This window comes from Hevea brasiliensis, chromosome 11, assembly GCF_030052815.1.
Source record: "Hevea brasiliensis isolate MT/VB/25A 57/8 chromosome 11, ASM3005281v1, whole genome shotgun sequence".
NCBI classification, from domain to species: domain Eukaryota; kingdom Viridiplantae; phylum Streptophyta; class Magnoliopsida; order Malpighiales; family Euphorbiaceae; genus Hevea; species Hevea brasiliensis.
In genome coordinates this window covers 83,566,082-83,591,404 of record NC_079503.1, presented here as the reverse complement: position 1 = coordinate 83,591,404, position 25,323 = coordinate 83,566,082, and the positions used below count along the sequence as shown (strand labels likewise).

At 32.4% G+C, this 25,323-nt stretch overlaps 3 protein-coding genes across 5 annotated transcripts; all 3 read left to right on the top strand.

Moving 5' to 3' along the window:
* The first annotated feature begins 2,009 nt into the window (after positions 1-2,009).
* On the top strand, positions 2,010-7,891 carry LOC110655366 (nonsense-mediated mRNA decay factor SMG7-like). 3 transcript variants are annotated; one of them, XM_021811664.2, is made up of 6 exons: positions 2,010-2,366; positions 3,324-3,412; positions 3,519-4,124; positions 4,317-4,439; positions 4,549-4,754; positions 5,577-7,891. In XM_021811664.2, the coding sequence occupies exons 2-6, from the start codon at positions 3,350-3,352 to the stop codon at positions 7,636-7,638; spliced, it is 3,060 nt and encodes a 1,019-aa protein (XP_021667356.2). In that variant the 5' UTR covers positions 2,010-2,366; positions 3,324-3,349; the 3' UTR covers positions 7,639-7,891. The 3 variants fall into 3 exon arrangements, with proteins under 3 accessions (XP_021667356.2, XP_021667358.2, XP_021667357.2); XM_021811666.2 differs by lacking the exon at positions 2,010-2,366 and adding an exon at positions 2,459-2,609; XM_021811665.2 differs by lacking the exon at positions 2,010-2,366 and adding an exon at positions 2,646-3,218.
* A 517-nt stretch (positions 7,892-8,408) lies between these two features.
* LOC110655367 (uncharacterized) lies at positions 8,409-11,925 on the top strand. Its single transcript, XM_058130273.1, has 3 exons — positions 8,409-8,645; positions 8,745-8,902; positions 11,388-11,925. The coding sequence occupies exons 1-3, from the start codon at positions 8,574-8,576 to the stop codon at positions 11,467-11,469; spliced, it is 312 nt and encodes a 103-aa protein (XP_057986256.1). The 5' UTR covers positions 8,409-8,573; the 3' UTR covers positions 11,470-11,925.
* A 3,028-nt stretch (positions 11,926-14,953) lies between these two features.
* LOC110655385 (transcriptional corepressor LEUNIG) lies at positions 14,954-24,599 on the top strand. Its single transcript, XM_021811684.2, has 16 exons — positions 14,954-15,138; positions 15,248-15,345; positions 15,859-15,968; positions 16,059-16,318; positions 16,576-16,618; positions 16,707-16,812; positions 17,376-17,626; positions 18,673-18,747; positions 18,886-18,939; positions 19,182-19,329; positions 20,215-20,324; positions 20,424-20,573; positions 22,262-22,417; positions 23,132-23,251; positions 23,362-23,562; positions 24,123-24,599. Exons 1-16 carry the CDS (start codon positions 15,104-15,106, stop codon positions 24,267-24,269), a joined length of 2,064 nt encoding a protein of 687 aa, XP_021667376.2. The 5' UTR covers positions 14,954-15,103; the 3' UTR covers positions 24,270-24,599.
* Positions 24,600-25,323: the final 724 nt, after the last annotated feature.

Sequence of the window (25,323 nt, the reverse complement as noted above, 5' to 3'; positions counted from 1 at the left end):
TTAATTTAGACTTAATTTTCAAGCTATTTGATTTAATTTTGATTTTGATTTAAATTTAATAACCATTAATCAATAAAATTAAATAATTAATATATATAAAATTAAATATAATTTATAAATTTTTCATAAAAATAAATTAATTCAAAAATTAATTTGATTTAATTTGAATATATAAATTACTATTTAATTCAATTCGATTTAATTAATTTTTTTCTCTTTAAAATCAAATCAAAATAACTTAAATTTTTATAATATAAAATTAAATTAAATTAATTAAATTTTAAAATTAAATTAATTAAATGAAATTAATTCAATTTGATTCAATTTTTCAAATTAAACCAAATTATATTCAAGGGCCACCATGGAGTTATTCCTCTACGACGTGTGTGATGCGTACACGCTTTGACGATAGAAACTTGGAAACTTCTCTGTACCGACAAAGACCTTGACTATTTTTAGAATATTTTAAGCTATAGATATTTTCAGGATATTTTCCTTGTCGTAGATAAAATATAAATTTATTTTTGGTAGAAGCGTACAATTAAGTGGGGCATGATTTATTGAGGGTTAATATATTTGGTGTACACATAGTATTGGGTCATTTTAAATTTTCCTTTTTATCTATATTAATAGGAAATTCTCCTAAATTGTTGGCTTATTTTAAATTGTTTTATTATATTTATATTAAATTATTAAAAATTAAATTAATAAAAAAAATTAATTAAATTAAATTTTTATAAAATTATACATTCCAACACTAAAATTATGTTTTATTTTTTTTTATCAAAAATATATTTCAATTTCTAACCTTTATTTGAAAAGTCTCATGATACCTAACTTTTAAAAATATTTTATTTTATATTTTAATATAAATTTTATAATCATAATTAGTATCAAAATTAAAAGAGAAATTAAACTAATTATTGATGTCATTAAACTTTTTAGTAAAAGTTAAGGGTTAATTCATATATATGACTTTTTTAAATTTATTAAATTATAAAAATTTGGTAAGATAAGACATTTTTTAAATCAGATTTTTTTTAATAAAAATGAAAAACTAATTTATGCATTTAATATTTTTTTAATATAAATTTAATTATCTAATTATGTAAAGTCATTTTCTTTTATATTTATCTTTTATTAAAATTATTTTCACTCAAATCTTAAAAAATAAACTCATTTATAATTTATGCTATTTTATTTTTAGTTTTTTAATTATTTAAGTGAATGTAACTATATAAAATTAGTGGCAATACTTAAAAGTAAATTATATAATTAATTAATTAATTGTTTATATTATAATAAAATACTTTTATGTTTAAGAATAAAAAATTAATGACAATGAAGCTTTTTTTTTTATTATTATTTTTTGGAGACCTTTGATGACAATGGAGTTATTACAGAAGATTTTTCAAAACAACTTGATTTGAAAATTAATTTGGAGAAAATTCCTACATCCTTCCATCCCTGTAGATGAACAGGCACATACAATGACTTCTGTTAGTATTTGACAGCAACATGATCTAACCACCCACCCACCCACCACCATTTTACTCATATCTGTAGCTAACTAGCTATCATATTGACTCTCTTCCCTTATAATTATTAAAATACTAAAAACTATTACCATTATATTAATTATAATCATTTCTCTCTTCTAATATATATATATATATATATATTATTTACAAAGAATATATTTTTTTTAAGAAAATAGGTCAATTTAATTCACTCTAAAATTTAACTTAAGAAGGAAAAAATATTAAAATTATATAAAAAGCATATTATCTAATTTAAATTAGTGTGAGATTTTAATTATCCTTAGAAAAACCATCAACAAAACAATGTTATAAACCTTTGAAATAAGGACTTTTAAAGTGGCATCTTAATAAAGATTGAAAGGCAAAAAGATGATCTTAGCTTAGATTTCAAGGCATCCTCTCATTTTTAGTCAAGAGAAACTGATGATTATAATCATCAGCATAGCAGACATTTGTTCATTCCTTCCTTTTTTTTTTTTTTTCCAAAAAACTATTTTTTCCTTCATTTTTTTATTCTTTTCTAACATTATTTTGTATTTTTTTACTAGTATTATTCCAGAATTAGTATACTAAGACCGCTGTATATAGGATAAATTCATTATAATCAGCCACCTTGTCTGTTTCACAACAGAGCAGGACAAGTGGCTAAATGCTTCTTGCTACTACCTATCCAGGCGCTTCTCTCTCCCCTTTTTTCTCTTTCTATCATTTCTGTGCTTTTGCTTGGTGATTTTGGTCTTAATTTTAGTTTCAAGCAATGGTTGCAGCTTACTAACTTTAATAAAGCTCTACTGTTGATGGTTTTTGACTCTGTATGATCTTCAGGTACCATTTTCCTTTTTTTTTTTTTTTTTCTCCTGGAACAGTTCTTCTGGTTTCTTTGTTTCTTTTGCTTATCCATATGATCCTCAAATGTTAACAAATCTTTTCTTGGAGCTTTCCATGTTGCTTAATTTGATGTGGGCTTCTTTCACTGTTGTTCTTATGGTTTTCACTGTTAGTTTGTCTTATTTTGTTAGGATTTTCTCTATAATTCATTTGCAGTTTGCTTCTCAGAAACATTTTCAGGTGATAAAGAATTTATTTTTTTTGGTTAATTAACTGATTAGCTTATGGGCATCTAGGATTTGATATCCCAATGGTTGTGGATGCTTGGGGAAAATATAGCTGGTCAATTTTTTTATTTTGAGTGTCGGTAACGGGATGTAAAACTTGGATCGATTCTATAATTTTGGGCTTTTGCTAAATTTTACTTCAGGAGCATAATTTTTTTGGCTTTAAATACAGTGGAAACGAGATGGGTTAAAGTTCATTTGGTGTTTCATATGCCAAATATTCTTCATGTTTTCAAGTGAATTCGAATGCTCTTAAGGGAAAAACTTTAATTTAGCAAGACATATGCTTAGGATTCTGTATGAGTTGCTGGTTAGAGTTATTGTTACTTTTCTGGCAGGGAGTCCCTTCTCTCTCTCTCTCTCTCTCCCCTTCTTCTTCTTCTTCTTTTTTCCTATTGTGGCGAATCACTGTAAAGGATGGATTTATGATATATGATGCTATTGAATACTTAACAAAATCAAACCTATTTCATTCCTGTGATTAATTAACTTGGACATATTTTAGGACTACTCACTCTTTGATGTATCGTTGCAGTTTGGACTTTAGAAATAGAATACATGGGTTAGATTGCTTCTCTGTTGATTTGAGTTTTATCCATATTTAAATGTCTTGAGCTGTGATTTAGTGGTTGATTTACAATTCCTTCAATGTCTATGTAAATGGCAGGCTAGAGAGGTTTTCCAACTCCAATCATGGATACTAATTCACTTGCTCCCCCTAAGGATCAAAAAGAAAAATCGAGTATTCCTATTGAGGTGAATTTCTGCAGTTTCTTTTGCATGGAATTCCTTCATACTTCACAGAAAAATTTCTTGTTCTTTCAAGTTTAATTATTGATTCTTGAAATTGTGGTGGTTTTAGGTTGCTAATGTAGAGAAACAGTTGTTGACATCGATCCATACCAAAGGTATATTGCACTCTGATGTTCAAGCCTTGTACAAAAACGTTTGTGCTAGTTATGAGAAAACCATCCTTAGTGACCGTGAAGTGGCGGAACTTCAAGATGTTGAATACTCTTTATGGAAGCTTCACTATAGGCATATTGATGAATTTCGTAAAAGAATAAAGAAAAGCTCTGTTAATGAAGAGGCTAACAAATCTATGGCAACACAAAGTGGAGCTGCTGTACAGAGAAGCAATGACAATCCTGTAGAAGGGTTTAAGTTATTTCTCTTAGAAGCAACTAGATTTTATCAGAATTTGATCATAAAAATTAAAAGATATTATGGGCTCCCAGAAGACTTTTTGTTCTGTAGAAGAGGTGGAAATTCTGCTTCTGTTGAACCCAAAAAAATGCAGAAATTGCAATTCTTATGCCATAGATTTCTAGTTTGTCTTGGGGATCTTGCTAGATACCGAGAGCAATGTGAAAAGTCAGACATACAGAACCAGAACTGGTCAGTTGCAGTTACACATTACTTGGAAGCTACAAAGATTTGGCCACACAGTGGAAACCCCCAAAATCAGGTAGTTTTAGGCTACTTCCTTATCATGATATCTCTTGTAGATTTACTTCAGTTACGTGCTTAATCTTGAGAAATTCATGGCTGTTCAAACTTTGTATGCTCCAAAAGTTATAATCATGGTTTTTATTTGTGTCTATAGCACATTATAATCATGGTTTTTATTTGTATCTATAACACACTATTTTCATTGTAGTTGGCAGTGTTGGCAACATATGTCGGTGATGAGTTCCTAGCATTGTACCACTGCATAAGAAGCTTGGCTGTTAGGGAGCCTTTCCCGGATGCATGGAATAACCTTATTTTATTGTTTGAAAGAGTAAGATCCAGTTTCTTCTTCCTCTCATATAAATTTTATCATCTACAGATTGATGTTGATGTTGATGTTTATTCTTAAGCCTTTTTGATGGCTCCATATGATCTTGCAGAACAGGTCATCCCACTTACATTCCCTTTCTGCTGAGGCCCACTTTGATTTCTTCAATCCCTTTGAAAGTACTATCCAGATCAAATCTCAATCAACTAATGATCCATCAAATTGCAAGATGGTACAAGCACAGGATGAAGGCTTGAGGGGAATGCATTTATGGCCTCTTTTCATTAGAACAATAAGTTTCTTCTTCATAAAATCCAGGTAATTTGAAGCACGTTTTTCTTTTAGAAAACTTGTTTCTTCTAAATTCAGTTATGTAATTGTAATTTATGATTTCTTAAGTTCTAAGCCTTTTTGTTCCTGTAGCGATATTTTTTTCCCACTCTGTTAGTAAAAAGTTCAATATAGTAATAGTCTTCCCTGCATTAGCTTGTAGTTACCATGATAGTTTTTCTTACTTAGGTGAAATTAAATGTGCAAACTGGTATTTAACTTCAGAGATCTGATCGATAATTTGGTGGATTCATTAGAAATTTGTTAAATTTCTTATGGTGTTAAAATATATTGCATTCCTAATTGCATGAAAGTGAAAAAATATTTTTAGTTAGCAGAAAAACATATTTGTTGGATTGTTAGCCAGCAAACTATAGATATTGCCTTTTCAGATGGATCATGAGCTGTAATAATATTTGATGAACTTTCATTTGAAAACGTCACCATATTTCTGGTTAAGATGTAGAGATGGGAATTTTACCCAACCTTGAGGATTAATCTGTCCCTGCCCTTAGCCCGGTGGGGGAACTCTGCCTCAAGAATGGTAGCAGCCTGGCAGGAAAAGAGATTTTTTTTTTTTAAATAATTATTTATATTACAAATAGTAAACCATTGAATTAAGCAGATTCCTTTCAACTTTGAGTAGTTAGATTATCAACTCTTTTTCCCTTGCCAGAGATCACAACCTGTGATGTTCTAGAGATTTGTGCTTTTTCTATGCAATTGATGTTGTAAATTCTACATTTTAGAACTTCCAAGAAAATTTATACTCAACTTTTGATCTTTCTGCCGCTTTTTAATGTGAGGCAGTTTGGAGGACTTCCCTTTTACTTTTGCTTCTACTATAAAAGAGCTGGACGCATTGATGGCACTAGGCGATGTACAATTAAAAGCTGCAATGGAATCCTATCAGCGTATGGATTCAGCAAGAAGCGGTCCCTTTCGGAATCTTCAAGTTGTCTCTGTATTTATCTTTGTCATTGAGAATCTGATAAGGAGCCCAGAAGCAAGAGATTCAAAGAACAAGAATGATATGCATCAGTTTGAGTTGATACGAGAGGCATTGACTGCTACATTCATTTTCATGGGACGCCTTGCTGAAAGATGCTTGAAGGCAAATGTCTTGGACTCTTGTCCCCTTTTACCAGCTTTACTTGTGTTTTCAGAGTGGCTGGAGAGCATTCTTGATGAAGCAGAAGTATATGGATCTAATGAAAAAAGTACAAGTGCTATATCTTATTTTTTCGGTGTTTATCTTGAACTTCTGAAGCGATTTGATATTAACAAGGGTGAAGTCAAGCCTCCATGCAGCATTGCTCTGTGGGAAGACTATGAGCTGAGGGGCTTCGCACCATTAGCTTCTTCTCATGTGTCATTAGATTTTTCAAGCCACTGGGGACATGCAGACAGTTATGAATGTGGCACTGAATGCCGTGCTCAACGCATTATTAATGCTGCAATCAAGATAGCAGAAAGATCAAATGGTGATCGGAAGTGGATCTGCTATGATAAATCTGGAAGAAAATTTTATGTACCAGAGTTGAATAAATTTGCAAACAAGAAAGAAACAGATAAGGTGGAGTCCTGTGGTAATGTGGAAGTGGATGATTCTGATCAGCATATTCACAAAATGACGGAGGGATCTGAGAAGATTGAGGAGAAACCAAATAACTCTCATGTAATCAGCAAGTCTGTTGCTGTGGAGGAGGAAGAAGTCATTCTCTTCAAGCCTCTCACAAGATATAATTCTGCACCAATTTATAATGGTATTGCAGCTAATGATCAAACGACTCCAGAAGATAAATTGGACCAGATAGTACCTGCTGATGAATGTTTGCGACGTGCGACTTCACTGCTAATAGCACAAAACCAGGTCCAGGGTGATTCTTCAGCATTCCATTCTGATCTCACTAATTTTAGGCGCAACAAGCCATTGCAACATCAGGAGCCTCTTGTAAAGGATGCTGTAGCACACCCATTTTCAGAATTCTCTATTTCTTCTTCTGGGCCTTTCTCTTTCAGCACCTCCATCTCTGCCGGACCACCCTCACTCAATGCTTGGGTCCTCAATAGAGGAAGTTTGAGCAATGATAGAGCGAAAGGGCAAAGAGAGATGAATAAAATGCGGCCTATTGAGGAAATAGCATCTGCATCACTTAATGATCTCTTCATCAGTGATGCTGAGAATTCTGTCATTAGTTTAGGGCATGAAGCTGTTACCATGCATAACTCTTCTCCTGCTTATTCAGCACCATTGCCTTCTGCTCCACTCTTGCCTGATTATTCTATTTGGTTTAATGGCATTCAATCTACCTTCTCTGACTACAATGGCTTGGGAAACATCAACAGAACAAACAATTTCTTTGATGCATCACAAGTGAGCAGCTATTCAAATTGGACAGGTTCTCAGCAGCCACTTGATTATGGTCTTGGTATCCCTGGTTTGGTGGATGGATATCCACCATTGCGTCGAATGACTTCATCTGAATGGCTTCGTCAATACAGGGAAAATCATAATCTTGAGCGGACCACAAGTCAAACATGGCCAGTACATTCATATGCTACTGTGAACTCAGGAAACCTCTATGGTTATGATATGTCCAGGTCTGGTCTTTTTGATCAATTTGGAGCTCCTTTGGCTACTAATCCATTGATTTATGAGGAGAGCCCACCGTTGCATTCAGGTTTTCCTCCTGTTTATGGCAATGTTGACTACAGAAGGGACAAGCCCTATCCTGGTTATCAAAGACCAAGCCCTTATGGGTGCGGTGCTGTGAATGAGCCTGAGCCTCTTTTGCAGTTTCTTAAGGAGAAAGAATGGCTGCTCCAGCAAGATCCAACCTTGAGAGGTCCTGCATATATGGGAAGTTGAAATTTTCATATGACCATAGAATATGAGCCTTTCACATGGCTGCACAACTTTCATTGGAACTTCATTGCCACAAAATGCTTAGGAGGCTTTATTTATTTTTTTTCAGCATATAGTAGGCCTTAAATGGTCATTTATGTGGGTTTATAACTTTAAATGTCTGTTAATGGGATGTGTACATATGTTGTCTAATAGAGTATTTTCGTTGGAAAGAAGAGCTTAAGGATGTCTATAGAAAAAATTTCTGCCGTTCTAACATTGTGGAAATTTTATCATGCCTTGTTGATACGATACGCTTACTTCTTCACTGTTTTTAAAATGGCTCTAAATGGAAATCGAGCTCGAAACTTCACAACCCTGTAATTGTCTTCAATATTACTATGTCAAAGCTTACTGGTGATCCAATATAATTTTCTCTTTCTTATATATATTTGCATATCACTCTTATAGTACAATACCATTTATAATTAAATTATATCGCATCACACTTCTAATTAATTTCATGCATTGAATTATTAGTAATGAAATTCATCATATATTCATAATTTAATAATAATAAAACTTTAATTAGACGAAATTTATTATGAACTTAAAAATAAATATATAAATTTTACCTATTTAATTTTTGGGCCTTACTATGCATCATGTGTCTTGTGTCCAGCTGAAGTACTTGTATTTAATAAGGCTGAAAATTTTAATTTGGGCAATATTTGATAGGGGTTGCAAGTTCAGGGACCAAATTGAATTTTATGCCAATTAAATTTCGTGTTCCCTACTGTTGGGGGAAAAAACCAAAGCTGGGCCAAGACGGCGACCCTGGAGAATCCATTTGAGTCCAAACAGGCAAATGGCACAATTCAACCTCTCTATCTCCCAGTCCTCTCTCGGTCTCTCCTGAAATTCAACTCGCAGATCTAAGTTAAAGCTGAAAACTGAAAATGGAGAACAAGAAATTGGACATATCATCGGCAAAAGCAGTCTTATTAGGAGCGCTAACTCCTGGTGTTAACGTTAGTGCTGTTTCTGAAACTCATATTTGTAGGCGTAGTTATCTGGGCACTCATCTATACTCTAGTAAATACTGAATCTTTTTGTTGTTTAATGTTCAGGGTCCTACATGGAATACACTAAAATCAGTGTTTCTGATGCTGGGTGCTTGCCTTGCTGTAATGCTTGGCTTGGCCTTCTCTTCAAGCGACTCTCCTTTGATACTTCATGTTGGGTTTCTTGTTCTAATTGCTGCCGCTCTTTTCTTGCTTCTTAGCTGGTAAAGTAATCATTCTCTAACAAGTCTCTCTTTTTGACTGACTTGTGTGAATTGCACATGGGTTATTGTTGGTTGATCGACCCACTTGAAATTATTAATTTGGTTTTGGCTTGAAGTACCTTATTGTAATTTGTTGCATCTCTTGTTTGTTCTATTCCATTGTATGATTCCTTGGTTGCTGAAGTTTTAAGAACTAGGGGTTGTTATTTTAATCTGTTTTGACCATAAATAAAATTCATTTAAAGAGGATGGATTTAGAATTCCTATAAAACCATTCTATGCTTGATTATGTATCTCATATCTTAGCATTAGTGTCTCATCGGTAAAGGTTGTTGAGTGATTTTGCCAAGCGTTTGTTTACTTTGCAATGCCTTCCCCCCAATCCCCATTAGGTATGACTTTGACCATGTTTTGTTTTTCTACTTCTTGATACTATACTATTTTCAGGATGGAATGCAACCCCAAATTTATCTATGTTTTTGCTTTTCCTTGTAAGTGATAGATGGCATACTTTTACTAATACATCTGCCATCTGGAGAATCTTTCTGAGCAATGCCTCGTGGATGGTTAATTGAAATATCATCTTGAGTAGTTTAAATCCTTCCAAGTTGGAAATAGAGTCCTTGCAAGGTACTCTGAGGTTAAGTTAAGGTTAGCCAACCTGATCCAAGAAGCATTACTTGACAAACCAACATTAGAAATTAGAAATTTAGATCTCTAATAAAGCAGTGGCTGTTGCTTTATGCCAATCAGGCTGAAAATTGGCCATGTGTGCATATGAATGTTAGGCTATGGAAGCACAATACTGGCAGGGAATGTCTCTTATTTTAGTGTTTTTATCTGTTTGAGGCTTGTATCTGTGATTCTGTGAGGTGTTGGGGACAACATCAATAATCTTGATAAACTCTTCCTTGAGCTGAAAGGCATAATTTTGGCTACTGATATGCCACTTAGAGCTTGAAAGAGCAGAATGCATGAACATATCAACATGCTAGATATTCATGTCCAATTTCTTTGCTGCATGAGCCATGCCTGGCTTGTGAACATTCATAGCTGTTCAAATTTTCAAATCCCAAATATTTTATAATCTTCATTTGGGTGCTGGATAGATGGAGAAATGGTGTCATGTGTGTTATGCAGTTTTGGATCCTGATATTTATTGAGTGTATGTGCAGTTTTAAATATTAATTGGTATCAAGTAAAGGTTTAAACTTGGGTTGGTTTAAAAGTTAAAAAATTGGATTTTATCTTGATTACAAGTAAACGTTAATTATATAGTATCCGTTTCCTCTGATGATAGGTTTTTTGATCCAGTCACCCAATAATTTTAAGTTTTACATTGCCTTTTGCTGTCTGAACTTGTCTCCGTGGTGGTTTTCTCATAGTTGTTAGTACTGGACTGACCCAACTGGTCAGACTGGTTTAATTAGGACTTGGACCAATGGCTGGTCTGATCTATGCTGAAAACCCTTGTTAGAAGAGAACTAGGGTTGACACCCTTGAGCTGTTTGGATAACCGGTAACGTGGTCAATCCAGTCTGGTTCAAAGGGGTTTTACATAGATTCGATCATTATATGTAAAGGACATTAAAATTCTTTTTATTTTTTTTTATGATAAATAAAATTAACTGGTTGTTTCTTGTATTATAAAACATTAATAAAATGTTAAAATGATTTATGAAAATTAATTTATTTTATTTTTCTATTATTATTTAATAATTTACTTATAAAATTTAATAAAGATTAATTTTGATATAATTTAATACATCATTATAAATTTATAGCGGTTCGACTCCAATTAAACCTTAAATCCTTAATCCTTTGCTTTCATTGATCCAATTATCAGGCTAGGTTTGAAAACCATGGACTTTTGAGACTAATGCCATTAATTTTTTATTCAAATTAAATAAAAAGCTACTGCCTTTGTCACTGCATTATGAAACATTGGAATTGATGTTGTCTATTCATTGTGTGAGTGGAGTTCAGTATTGTTTTGGTAAATGGTATTTGCACCTTAAATGTTAGTTGGGCTCTTGGTGAATGAATTATATGATTTTTCTTGAAAATTGGAATAACATGACTTTTGTTATCTGATTTTACTTCTGGGGTTTCTTTAATTTTGCCCTGTTGATTCCATATATTTCATGGTAGTTCAGCCATTTTAATAAGCCGGGTATTACATACAAGTTTAGAGAAAGCAAGTCCCCTTGGATGCTTCTTTGCTGTACTTCTAAAGTGTGACTGGGGGGCATTTAGACATGAACATGGTTCAATTCCATAAATGGGCAACAAGTCATGATAATATAAGGAAAACGGATTTGTTTATTCTATTTTGAACTTTATTAAAATAATATAAGTGATGCATTTGATATGCGTTTTAATTTATATTAAAAAAAAAATGTTCAGATGAGCATGATCATATACAGCGGATAGACTTCTTAATTTGTACACTTCCTGAACGTGAATTGTTGTATTATCCCTACAGGTTTCTTTCTCAGATTGGTTTGGTTTCAGTTGAACATCAAATGCAAGAAATAGACTGTGTCCCAGACGAATATAGAAAGTAAGCAAAAGAGAAATTCACAGCAGAGGTGAGGGCATCATCAAACAAAGGAAAAAGCTGTAACACTTTACTTGATAGCCATTAACATGAAGAGTTAGTTACAATATATGATAGATTCATTCATAATGCATAAAGAAAAGAAGATTAAAAGAGCAGCAAGCAAACCGCCGTAGACCTCAATCATGCTTTCAGGAGGAAATCTTGACAGGCATAATTGCTTCTCTTAGTCACTTTTTCCTTCCTTTTCCTTATTTTTGTCCTTTTTGGACTTGATGAAACAGAAACAAGAGCAGCATGGAAGCTGTAACAAGAATTTCATCTTGGTCAGGGTGATTTCAAATGTTTGGGAAAAAGTATGTATATAGAGCTCCTGCCATTTATTTTTTTTAATTCATGTAAATCTTTGGATGCCATTCCTATCTTTGCATGTGAAAAGATGCCTAACTTCTCCATCTAGAAATTCATGGCATCAATAACTATCTTATATTCTCCATTTGGTCATATTGCCAAAGAAAAAAAAAAATAGAAGGAACAAAGAGGGTTGATCTTGTAAATTGTAATGCTTTTCTTCACGGAAATGCTTTCTAGGGTGGTAAACAGAGGCAAAGTACGAGGACTCTATTCCTAAAATTGCATAATTTAGCAATGAACTGTGTTAAAAAAATCAGTGTCACCTCAAAGAAAACGAATCGATGCAAGCCAACGCCTCTCCTGCTACTTTATAGGATGTTCCGGAAGGGATTTAGCTGCTGTTATTGATTCTTTATTTTGGATGGTTTGCACTGTATACCAATAAATAATTCCTCAACTCCAATAGTTCCTTAACTCCAATAGTCTCTTTTATTCTAACAGTGAATAAAATCTGATGCCTAGCCTCCCTGAAGCAATATCAGCCTTAAATTCTGTGTAATTGTCATATATAAACTTAGAAAATCTTGATTTTTGAATCTTGATATTGTCCCAATTGCTGCCAACTAGACCTGGCCCTTCAGAATTGAAACTCAACTGGTTTAACCTTCGATTAGAACTAGTCTCACGGCAATATTAGTTGTTCCAATAATTGTCAGCTATTTTAATAATTAGCTATTAGTGGTTAGCTGTTTATATTGTAATTTAAAGTAGAAGTGTTCAATAAAAATAACTGTTAGTGGTGTTATGACTATGATATTGTGACTCTAGTAAAATGTTTCGGATAATTTATCATAAATCACTTCCTCAGTTCTTAAATACTACTACAAATACTACCGAATAAATAAGAAAGATAATATTTTAATTAAAATTAATGCACTAAAAATTACCTTAAAAGTTATTGTCGAACAAAAAGACCTGAAGATACGAGGCAATTAATGATGAACTTAAATCATTTATTATTCCTACTTCTCCCATAGAAATTATGAAAAGCTGAAGACTATTATAAGATTGTCTTTATATATAAAATGAGATTATCAATTTTAAATTAAATATTTGTTATAAGATTTGTATGAGATTAATTACTCGTTATCTTAATCATAAATAGATAAATTTTATATAAATATTTAATAAAAATATTATTAAACTTATTCTTACATAAAATTATTAAAAGTAAATTTGCCATGAAAATACCTATAAAGTTTATAAAGATTTAAGAAAAAAGAAAGCTAATATTCTGTCAGATAGTTTTTACTTTCCCTAAAGGTTTGTTGCATTAATTTGAATAAAAAAAGATTTGTTTGCATTAATTGGAATTAATAAAAAACAATTTTAATAATCATTAAATTAAATATCAATATCAAAATTTATACAACATTAATTAAAAAATATACAATAAATATACAAATTTAAATACAAATACTTAAAATTAATGATGGTTAAATTCATCCTTATATAATAAATTTGAAATTTCCTTAACTGCAATCATGTTTTATTATTCAACAGTAAGGTAAATAAAGGTTTTATAATCTGATTGGATTGTATTGAAAGGTAAAATTAAATATAAAAATCATAAAATTATTTTTTTTATAAAACTTATTATTTTATAGTAAGAAGGGATAATTAAGACTTTCTTCTAAAATTGATATTGACAATATAGAAAATCAACAAATAAAAATTTTTTCAACACTCAGATAGAAATTGGTTGGAGGGTTTTGGGGAGTTTCCAATCCCCCAAATAACCTCCTAAAAACCCTCAATTCTCTTATCCCTTCTCAACTCTTCTTTCCAAATAAGGTAAAATTTTCTTAAAATCATCCTTTATTTTCCTTTACCACTACAACCTCTCAATCCAAACAAAGGGTTAAATTCCTAACAATGTAGGAAGAAAAAAAAATCTGTTATAAATAATCTTCAATTTGGGCTGGTTGCCAAATGCCAATGCTTCTTTGATACCAAAAATGGAAAGACGCGATTGGTCAATAATTGTGCCAGAATAGACATTTTTTTTTTCTTGTAAGCCAGAATAGACAACTTGATAGCTATATTTATTAAATGCAATTATTATAAGTTTAATTTTATATAAAAATAAAATTATTTTAATTTTTAAATTAAATATTTATATATATTTTTAACAATCTAATTGCTCTGAAGGCCTCAATGCAATCCTAACAACAGTCCTCTGTACCTAACCCACATTTTTATGCTACATAGAATCACTTTCCTTAACTTGGGCAATTTCCATTTTTGCTCCATCACCAGAAAATCAAGGCCTATTAGCACTTGTAAATTTGTGAATTTTATTTAAATTATTAATTTGTAAATTTTAAATTTATGTTAAAGTAGTTCTATTTTTTTTATTTTTACTTTTAATATCATTAGTTAATTTGTATGATACTTTTAATTTTAAATATAAAATGACATAATATATGAAAATTTTTTTATTTAAATTTATATATATATATAAATCAATTTGATAAATTAGTTGTTTTTCTTAATTTTTGATAAATTAATTGTTTTAACTTGAAAATAGAGAAATTAATATGTAATTTTTGGTGAATCTATAAAAAAATTTATAATTATCCTAAAAATGGTAAAGTAAAATTTCAATAATGCCATTTACGTATGACAATGCATGACTTGATTGGTCCGCTGACAAAGGATTTAGATTAAAATAATAATAATAATAATAATAAATAAAGATGCAATAAAATTAGCGTTTCCAATGTGGAGCACCTGTAGCCGACAGCGTCCGTACGCTATCATAATCTGTAGCTACCATCTGTAGAGGAAACGAGGAATGGAGCGCGACCTGCAGGTTGAACCTTTATCCAAGTCGGAAATGTAGTTGTATATAAGCCCACTGTGGACCATCCTCTCTCTCTCTCTCTCTCTCTGTGTGTCTGTATCTTCCCCCAGAAAAAGCCAAATTTGTTTGTTTGTCCATTTTCTTTCGCCCTCCCTTTGCATGGCACTGTCACTTGCTGCTTTAGCTAGTCACTAGTCAGGTATCATCTGCTTTCTCTGTCTCTCTCTCTCCATGTGTTTCTATTAAAAACCCCATGTGGAGTGGTTTTCTCTTCAATTCATTCTGTTTCATAATCCCCACATAGGCATTTTTCTTTTCATCATCTTTTCTCTCGTTTTTACGTGACATATATGTAACGTCACTATATTACTCCTTTCTTTGATTATTAGCTTGTTGGGGTTGATTGAAGTAGAAGGTGATCATGGACTGTGGTGATTCTTGGGATGCTAAAAAGATGTCAGTTTATCCGCTCTAATGATGCTCTTCGCTTAGTTTTCTTTTTCCTTATTTTCTCTTTAGTGTGTACAATCTTTAACTTGTGTTTCCTTTGATTTTGGGGTTATAGGTTTGATTTGTATTTGCATGATTATTTGGTGAAAAGGAACTTGCACAAAACAGCTGCAATTTTCAGAAATGAAGCAAATGTTGGTGAAAACCCTGTTGGTACGCGATCTTGCTTTAGTATATATTATCTTTTTTTCTTTAAATTTGTTTATTGATGAATTGAATCTGTTTTTATCGATGAATTCATTGACTTCAGATTTTTTATTCGATAGTTTAGGGGAGGGGCGCAGAGGGGGATGTGCAAGTTTTTAAGTAGCAATTTATGTGAACTCTTGATGTTGATTATCTTCTTTTCTAAATTTTTCCCCAATTCATGCTCAATTTTGTTAGTCTTCTTGTCGCATATTATCTTCTTTTCTTTTTTCTTTTTTACAATTTTCTTTTCCTAAAAGCGAGAGATTCTATATTTCATCTTCTCTTTAAGAATATGCCGACTGATCTATTGAATGTGAATCATTGTAAGTAACTGAGTTCTCTTTGTTCCTATTTTTTTTCATCTAGCATTGTAACATGAGCCTTATAGTTTCCTTTTGCCAATAACAAGTTGTTTAATCGTTGATCTCAAAAAAAAAAAAAGAGAGTTGTTAATCGTTGATATGATCTGTTTTTCAGCGGTTGATTCATTTGATGGGTTTTTACATGAATGGTGGACATTATTTTATGATGTGTATGCCTCTAGGCAACTTAAACATGAAGAGGCCAAGACAAAGTCCTCTGTTAAGGTGATAATTTTTTGAATGAAAAAAATTTGATGCTTGCTTTTGTTTGAAGATGGCACATCCAAGGTGTATTATTTTTTATTTGGTTTGCAGGGTGGACAAATGACACAGAATGAGATACAAAACATGCGTCCAATTCTGCCAAAATTACCAATATACCAGCAGAGGTGTGGAGAGTTTCCGGTTGGCCCTGGCTACGGGATGTTAGGGCAACCTCCTACTTGCCTTTTGCCTACAAGAATGTTAGAGGAAGAACAGCATCTTAGGCATCCTATCAGCAACTCTTATCCAAATTTACTGCTACTTCATGGTAATAAGCTGAATCTGTCAAAGTCAGCCACAATCAGTCCAAGGTATTTCCAGGAAATGCTTGTATTTCATAATGCAAGTGCAGAGCCCATGTTTTGGGTGAAAATGTAATGGTTTATCATAGATTTTCTTTACATTTTAAAGAAAAGAGTATAGCAATATTATCACAGTTATGTGGACCAATGTTTGCCTCAAACTATTAAATAGGAATGTTGTGAAAAGTACCTTCATATTAAGAGGATTGCATTCATAGGCCAGTGTTCTTTTATACTTTTCTTTGACACCTATTTGGTCATTTCAGCTACCTGCAGCAGGAATTTCAGAATCAGGCTCAACTACTAACGGTGAGAGTATGGCCTCATCTACAAACTGTTAGTTAGAATTCCAAATTGCTAAAGTTTATATGAAGTTTAAATGCTTTGCTTTTTACAGCCACCTAGAAATGTTAATAGCATCATTCAATCTAATCCTATGGACACTACTCTCCATGAAGGAGTACAAGAGGGGGTAGTTGCAAGACCTAGATCCCATGCTGCAGGTTTGTTGGATCCTAATTTAGCTTTTGCACTCTTCCTTTGGAAGCTCTGCAACTTCACATCATGATTTACTTTGGAAAAACTACCGGCTATGGGTTATTGCAGTTTAACTTTTTCTTGGTATAATTCTTGGGGCACATATTTTCTCATATAAAATATGATTTATATGATTGTAAAGTTTTGACTGATACTAGCATTATATGTCATTAAAGGTAGGGCTGCAAAGAGCAGAGTCAAGCTGAATTTTGGTTGAATATTCAAGCCAATTTTTGAGATGCATGTTTTGGTTCATTTGCAGCCCTAACTTTAAAGGACATGTGGTATGCCCACAAATAATTTTGCTCTAATTATTTTCTTGTCATGTCTAATGATATCAAGGTGTTTTTTTAGTTGTGGATACAGGACATAACTGAAGTAGTAGATCACTGAAGTTGCATTTTTCATTTTGTAGTATGGACATGACTACAAAGTGGAAAATATATAATTGAATAGATAACAAGTAAATTGTTTCTGCCATGATAAGTTTCTATTAGTCATTTCTAATCCCTAACTTCTTTCTTTACAGGGGTGAATAAAGAAGTTAATCCAGGCTATCCTTCACCATCGAATGGATTGCTTTCAAACTCACTTATGCAGACACCTAGCCAACTACAACAGTTTCCTATGTTGGCAGAGCAACACCAGCAGAATCAATTGAGTCAATTCCAACCACTTATATTCGGAAACTTGACATCTGCTTTTCCTGGAAGCTCTGCTAATTTTGATGGTCAAAACGTGATACTTCCCGAGAGTAATATGAATGGGAAAAATGCAGAGGTTAGTGAAAATAATCTAATGTCGTCTGGCTAGCTTCTTTGAAAAAATAAATTTTATTTTATTTCTTTTGGGTATCAGAGAAGCATTCTTCCCATCAAATATGGGTCAAACAGCAGAAGCTTCCATTTTATGATGATAACTTTAGAGTAAAAGGTCACAGCCAAGTAAATATTTGGATGCATGCCAACAGTTGGACAATACTCTGGATTATTATATATAAATTCAGTGACTAAGGGCAGCCAATTTATTTACACAAAGAAAAATTCATTATAAAAATGAGGGAAATATGACAATGTAAAAGCATCTTAAACATGACATAATAAGGCATCATGAAGACCAGTAAGCATTGCTTCTTTAACTGGGGGTAGCCCAGTGCCAAGCAATGGTGTAACTCTTGGCCTGCTTGTTAATGAATCAAAGATGATTGAAGGAGAAAAAAAAGATCTTCTGCAACTTTCCCATGGGTTTCATTCAAAGAACTCCTTGAAGAAATTTCTGGTATTTTTTAGACCAACCAAACATTCCCTGTGTTCAATATGAAAAGCAAGTTGACATGAATAGTTTTCCAGTGCAATGATGACTTACCAACAGCTCTATTGAATAGGTTGAATGAATTGGTTGATGATTCTGCATTGGCTATGTTGAACGCAGGGACGAGATAATGTCCTTCAAGCTCATTGGTTTTGGTTGTGAGGAGAATTCCCTTGATTGTTGATAAAAAAGATTGGGTTAGGGCCTTTCAAGTAGGCTTCAGACATTGGTTTAGGACCTTTTTAATTGGCTGTGACTCGGAATTTGTAGAAATGAGTACTTTTGGACCTTAAGGGGTTACCAAATAATAGCATTCATAAAGATTAAAGATTAAGTGCAATGCTTTTGTTCTACCCCAACTTCCCATTTCCACCTATAATCAATACAAATTAGAAAGAGATGAAAAAAAAGAAAATCTCAAGCAGAATAAAATGTGTTTGGATGATCTTTTTAATGTTCTTATTTTGCTGTTTCATAAATTTTCTCTTGATTTACTATTTTTTGTGATGAACTAGTTGATAATCCAAATGAAACAAACTGAAGAGCATCGACACAAACATGATCAGCATCTGCAGCAGCAGTTACCAGAGGTACTACTACTAACAATCATCAATCCATTTTTATTATTGAAGAACTAGATGGTCATGCTTTCCCAATTTGATGCAAAGTACTATGGTTTTCCATTCTTTCTGATATATGTTCTTCTAACATTACCTGGTTTCAATCAGAATGGTAGAAAAAGAAGGAAATTGTTGTATTCAAGAACTGGAGACAAAATTTTCGTAGGTTAAATGCCTTAGAAACCAATATGATTATAAGATGGCTTTTCCTTTCATTCTTTACCATTGCATGAATCTGATGCCAGTCCCTTCAAAGTGAAAGAGACTGCAAAGTATGATTGAGAAATCATACCATCATGTTTTGTTTAATTATTTTTTCCCTAATCCAGCTAATATAAACTCTTTGCGAAGCACTTACGAAGTTTGCTAATTGTAGCATTTTTATTTGAATGTGCATTTCATAGGGTTGTGCAAATGCTGAAGTTGATAAACCTGCAAATGAAAATGTTGAATCCTTTTTGTCCACCAGTGATGACAAAGATGATGACAAAGGCACTCCTCTATGCAATGTGAAACGAAGTTCTACAGCTTGTGGTGAAAATGATCATAAAGGTAAATTTCTTAGGCTTATAAGATAAGGGTACCTAAAAAAATTGTATAACAATTTGATACTTGTGTAGCAAATCTTGATCCCTAAACTTGTTTGCCCAAGTCATCACTGCCAATGTTATTTTCTTCATTACAGAAAGTTGAAAATTAGTCTAATGCTTTATTTTATATGATATGATATTTAGTCTCTTATATACACAAAATTATTCTTAATGAAGGATGATAGATTATGAACACAAATAATCTTACATAAAAAAAGAAATGTTGAGTATTTGGAAAGAAAGAAAAAAAAAAAGAAGTGTGATGAAAACAAAATTTTCATCATATTGCCATAATTTGTCATTTCATTCTGCAATTATCAGATGATAGTATTGTTAGACGCAGACCTCTAATCCTCTAAATTTTTATGCAAGGGATAAGCTTGACATTTTTTCAGAACTAGCATTGATGTCAAATTCCCAGAATAACAAGAGAGTGTATTTTTTACTTAGAAGAAATCATATTAAAGAGAAATGAATGCTTATTTTTTTTTGTAATTTGCAATTGTTTCAGTATTTTGAACATTATTTAATTTGTTTAAGATTCACAAGCCTCTTAATGTTATGAATGTGCCCTCATGCTTTGGTAATTCACAATTGAAGCCTATGGCTCTATGCAATCTCTGGGTGGGAAATGCAGAGCCGAACATAGGTTAGCATGGGTCAATGGTGAATATAATTAATAATTAATAAAATAATTTGACAGATATACTCCATTCATTATTGTGAAGTTGACCTAGTATATGTATAACATAGAACTGTCAAAGGGAAATGATAACTTTTCTGCATTGTTGTTATTTGGATATTCGTTATGGCTATTCCTATATAAGGATTTGTTACAATCTTGTAGGCTTTGCTTTTGAAGAGATTGGTTGCCTTCACTCAAGCAAAAGCAAGGTGTTATGCTGTCATTTTTCATCTGATGGGAGACTATTAGCCAGTGCTGGCCATGACAAGAAGGTATTTTGAGATCATCAATCTTTCAGGTTCTGAGTTTAGCTTTCTCTTTTTAATCATAATTATTGCAACAAACTTGGTGTGTATTTCATTCTCTGGCAGGTTTCTATTTGGAACATGCAAACTTTTGATTTTGTTAATTCTTCAGAAGGACATTCACTTCTGGTTACAGATGTTCGGTTTAGACCAAATTCAACCATACTTGCCACATCTTCCTTTGATAGAACATTGCAAATATGGGATGCATCCAAAGTAATAATACTCCTCGTCCCTTCCTTCTAATCTTGATTGTTTAATTTATTTTATTTTATTTGTAATTTTGTTCTTCTTGTTAACAGAATCAATACCTTGTTATATTTCTCTGTATAACAATATTCTTCACTTCTTTTCCCCTTTCCAAATTTTTGCTTGTCTATTGTTTTTCTAACAGATGTTTATCTCATCTTTTGATTTATTGATATCTACTCCTTTCTGTTATCTGTATGAAATTTTCAATGTGGAATATCATGCCATGCTATTCTTGTGGATCATACTTATATCATTTTGAGCTAGTTGCAAGGAGGGTTAGAAACTCTTTCTGTTCAAACAAGATATTGGTCATTTTGCGGTTTGTTAAACGTATTTAAAACTGAACATTCCGGCAGAAGTGTTGTTTAAATGCTTCCTCTACTGTAAAATGTGGACTTTTAGATTCTATTCCACATATTGGTTGTTTTATAGAGTTTTAGTTCTGAACCCACGTGTACTTAAGAAATAAGATATATAATGTCATTTTACTTTTAAGAAGGTCCTTCAGTGTTGATTATTAAGGCTCCATTTGTTTTGTGAAAAATATTTTCTTGGAAAATATTTTTCGCATTTTGTATCATTTGGGCCATTCAGAAAAATAGGCAAACAGAAAATATTTTCCTAGTCAAAGGAAAAGTTAAGCTATTTTTAAGGAAAATAACTTCCTCTTTTTAAAAGAGGAAGCCATTTTTCTAACTTTGTCAATCTTATTAAAATATGAAAATACTTATATATGTATTACATAAACACATATTATTAGTTTAATATTGTAACCAAACAATGGAAAATATTTTCATCTTAGAAAATAATTTCCATGAAAAGCATTTTTCATATATAAGTTATTTTTCGCAAAACAAATAGAGCCTAAGTGATCAAATTACATGAAATTGTGGTATCTTCCATCTCATAATAATCTATGAAATAACTGTGTTGGACCTTTTGCAGGAAAAGGTAGCTATTAAAACTTGACTTATTTGCCCAATAGAATTATCATATGCTAGTTAAAAACAGGGGTGGAGTCAGAAAATTTTCTTGAGGGGGCCAATCTTACATATAAAATAAATTTGGAAAATGATTAATTACACTCATTGTTTATATATTTTGATGGGGCCAAAATTGTATATTCAAAAAATGTCATAATAGTGTATTTAAGTTAGAAAATTTTATTTTGAGGGTACCAAAGCTGTAAAAATTTATTGAATATATAATGAGAAACAAAAGGTTCTAATATTTCACATTACCTATATCGTGATAGCACAATATCTTTTTTTTTGGGGGGGGAGAGGGGGGGTTGATCCCTGTTTAAAAACCAAGTAACATTAAGGAAATGGATATTGAGGAGTTAAAGTATTTCTGCTGCACAGTGCTTTTGACAAATATTATTTGCTCTTCCAGCTGTTATCTGTTCATTTTACTTTTGCAAGTCAATCAATATCAAGTTTGGGCCCTTGGATTAAACAAGGATCTTCACATCCATGCCTGGAACACACTCAGTCCAGGCTTATTGCAGTTCATTTTCTTTCTGTTTTACACTCAAATATATCTCATGTATTTGTTTACAGTTTTCCTAATTTAACTTTTTAGGTTGTGAGTCTGCTAACTAATTACTCCTGTGAAGCACTAACATATTGTCATTTTCATGTGAACTGCAGCCAAGCAAACCACTGTTCAAGCTTCTTGGGCATGCTGACCAAGTGATGGCATTGGATTTCCATCCAAGAAAGGTGGATCTGCTTTGCTCATGTGATAGTAATGATGAGATCCGATTATGGAATGTCAACCGTTGTGCTTGCACACATGTTTCTAAGGTTCAGTCTTGACCCTTGTGTTCATGACAATTAGATGGTAGCATTACAGAATGTTAATATCTGAAATGGCAAATTATTTGGTTTTATTATTGTTTGTGCAAGTTTTCAGCTTCAATATGTATTTTGAATTTGAAAGACAACTAAAGGTTCCCATGAATGTTTTTCTATAATATTGTTGAGCAAGGGATGCTCTAAGTTATAAATCCTACTAATGGATATTTTCATGGGATGTATGCTTAAACACAAGGAATGCTGGAGTTGCTTTATAATGTTTGAAAAGGTATTTGTTTCTGCAAATATTTTTGAAGTGCCATTACTGAAAAGACTTTGTATATTCATTGTCACAGCTCATTAGCTTTGCTACCACTTAAATTGTGTGAAAATGTGTGTGCAAATGCATTGTGGAAGAGCAAGTTTGCTCACCTGTTCGCATAACTTCACAATGCTTTGAAACATTCAGATGCCAAGCTACATGATTATATGGTAACATGTCCTATGGCACTTCATTGGTAGAAGGATAAGCAGAAAATATCCTGTGAAAATTTCATATTCTGGGCCTTACTTGCAATTCTTGAATAGTTTCTCGTTGAAATGTCTAGTTACAGTGACAATTCTTTTGTAATCTTTTGTTTAAAAGATGATGATGGTAGTTAATGTTTTATTGAGACTTTATCAAGCCTAACCTTATCTGAATCTCCTCTGGAGCAACCAAAGGGAGCGACTAAGCAAGTCAGATTCCAGCCTCAATGTGGCAAGTTATTGGCTACTTCCACCAGAAATAATATCAATGTAATTGATTTTGAGAATGATACTGGTGTCCAATTCAATTTGAAGGTAATCCTTCAAGACTCCAGTGTTTGACAATGATATTGTCCTATTTGTGCCACATCTGTGCACCCATTGTTTCCAAGCTCGGTAGCTGGCTAAGTTCTTTGTCTTTTCAGGGGCATGCCGAAGATGTCCTTTCTCTTTCCTGGGATATAAGTGGGAAGTATATTGCATCTGTTAGTGCAGACAGCGCACGAATATGGTCACTTGTGTCAGGTGGAAGATGCATTCGTGAATTGCATTCAAATGGCAACAAGTTCCAATCATGCACCTTTCATCCTGGATATTCACAGCTCCTGATAATTGGCAGCTACCAGGTTAATTACTTCTTTAATAATATTAATATTGGTAATGTCATGAGGCTGATAATATCTTGTGCGTATACCCTTATTTTGAATTTGAACTTTGCACTTTAGTGAGGTGACCCTTTATATTTGTTGCTAGTCATTTTTTTCCCATTTACTAATTGGCAATGAGAAATGGATTTCTTCAAGGACATGAAAGAAAAGCTATAAGAGAAAAAATGTATTGCTAGAATACTAAGCATGCATTCCATACTTGTTTTTTTAATTCAAAACTTGCCTTCAGAATACTGCAGAGTTTAGGTTTTTCATGTTTTTATTTTTAAGAACCAACGGAGAATTTGTTGGCAGACTTTAGTTGAATTAAAACAGCATTTTCTTTAGCTCATTTCTGTATCACATCTAGCAGCTGCCCTGCAAGTCAATGTGTAATATATGTCACATATCATATACAGCACGATGTAATGTGTGTCTGAGCCTGTAAAACCTGCCACCCTTATGTTTTGCCTTTTCATTGGGGTATTCTAAATATTGTTCCCTCCTGATGAAATCTGATTGCTCAAATTTTATTGCAGTCACTTGAGTTATGGAATCCAATTGAGGGAAACAAAACATGGTCAGTCCCAGCGCATAGTGGGTTAATTGCTGCACTGGCCGACTCACCACAGGCTGAAACGATTGCATCAGCAAGCCATGACCAATGTGTCAAGTTGTGGAAATGAGACCCTTCGAGTTGCAGATGCCTCCATGTAAACTATTTACTCGCATGTCTGCCTATGCAGTTTTGTGAACACATCTTATAGGTTCAAGATACATTTCCTGGGTTGACTTCTGACAGCTGTAGATGGTAATATTGGCGACGTCCATTTGTCAAGAATAAATGCTGCACTGCTGAAGATACAAAAGTTATCATAGCATGACAGACAAAAGATTGAATACTTGGAATTGTATCTTACACAGGTTTATACACCCACATATAATCAGATGTATGAATCATGAAAAAGATTTAGTAAAATGCTGTCATATTAGCTTCCCGGCTATTTTCAGTTTAAGATCTTTTTCTTCAGATTATAGTTTATAATGAGCATATTTTGTTATTCAACACCTCGATTGCAACTCCTTTCAAGTCCATTTCTTTTGCTTCAAGGATGAAGACTTGAATATGAGAATTGAGGAACTGCTGTATATAGGGGTGTAAAGCAACCAAGTTAAGCCGAGTTTTAAAAAGTTCAAACTTGGTTCGTCAAAATTTTTTCAAATTTGAGTTCAAGCTCGAGCTTAACTCATATCGAATTCAAGCTGAATATCTATAAGTTTCACTCGTTTAGAAAACGAGCTCTAAATAAGCCGAGACAAATCGAGTTTTTATCGAAATGAATCTCGAGTAGCTTGACTTACTTATAGAGTGAATTTTAGTTTTATGATTATGAAATTCAAATTAACCCTCATATAAAAAATAATGTAATTTTTATAAAAAATTAAATTTAAATAGTAAATACTTACATATAATAAGTACATTTTATATATTGATTATATTATAATTTTAAATAATATATTATTTTTAAAATTTTTTAAATAAAATAATAAATATTTATAATATAATAAAATATAATAATTAATATAAATATTTTTATAATCAAATAAATTTAACAAGTCTGCTTGTGAACCAACTCACAAGCTTATAAATAAGCCATTTCAGGAGCCTTAACAAATTAAATAGTACTAAATTTAAACTTAACTCGTTTAATAATCGAACTCGAGCTCAGCTCATTTTAT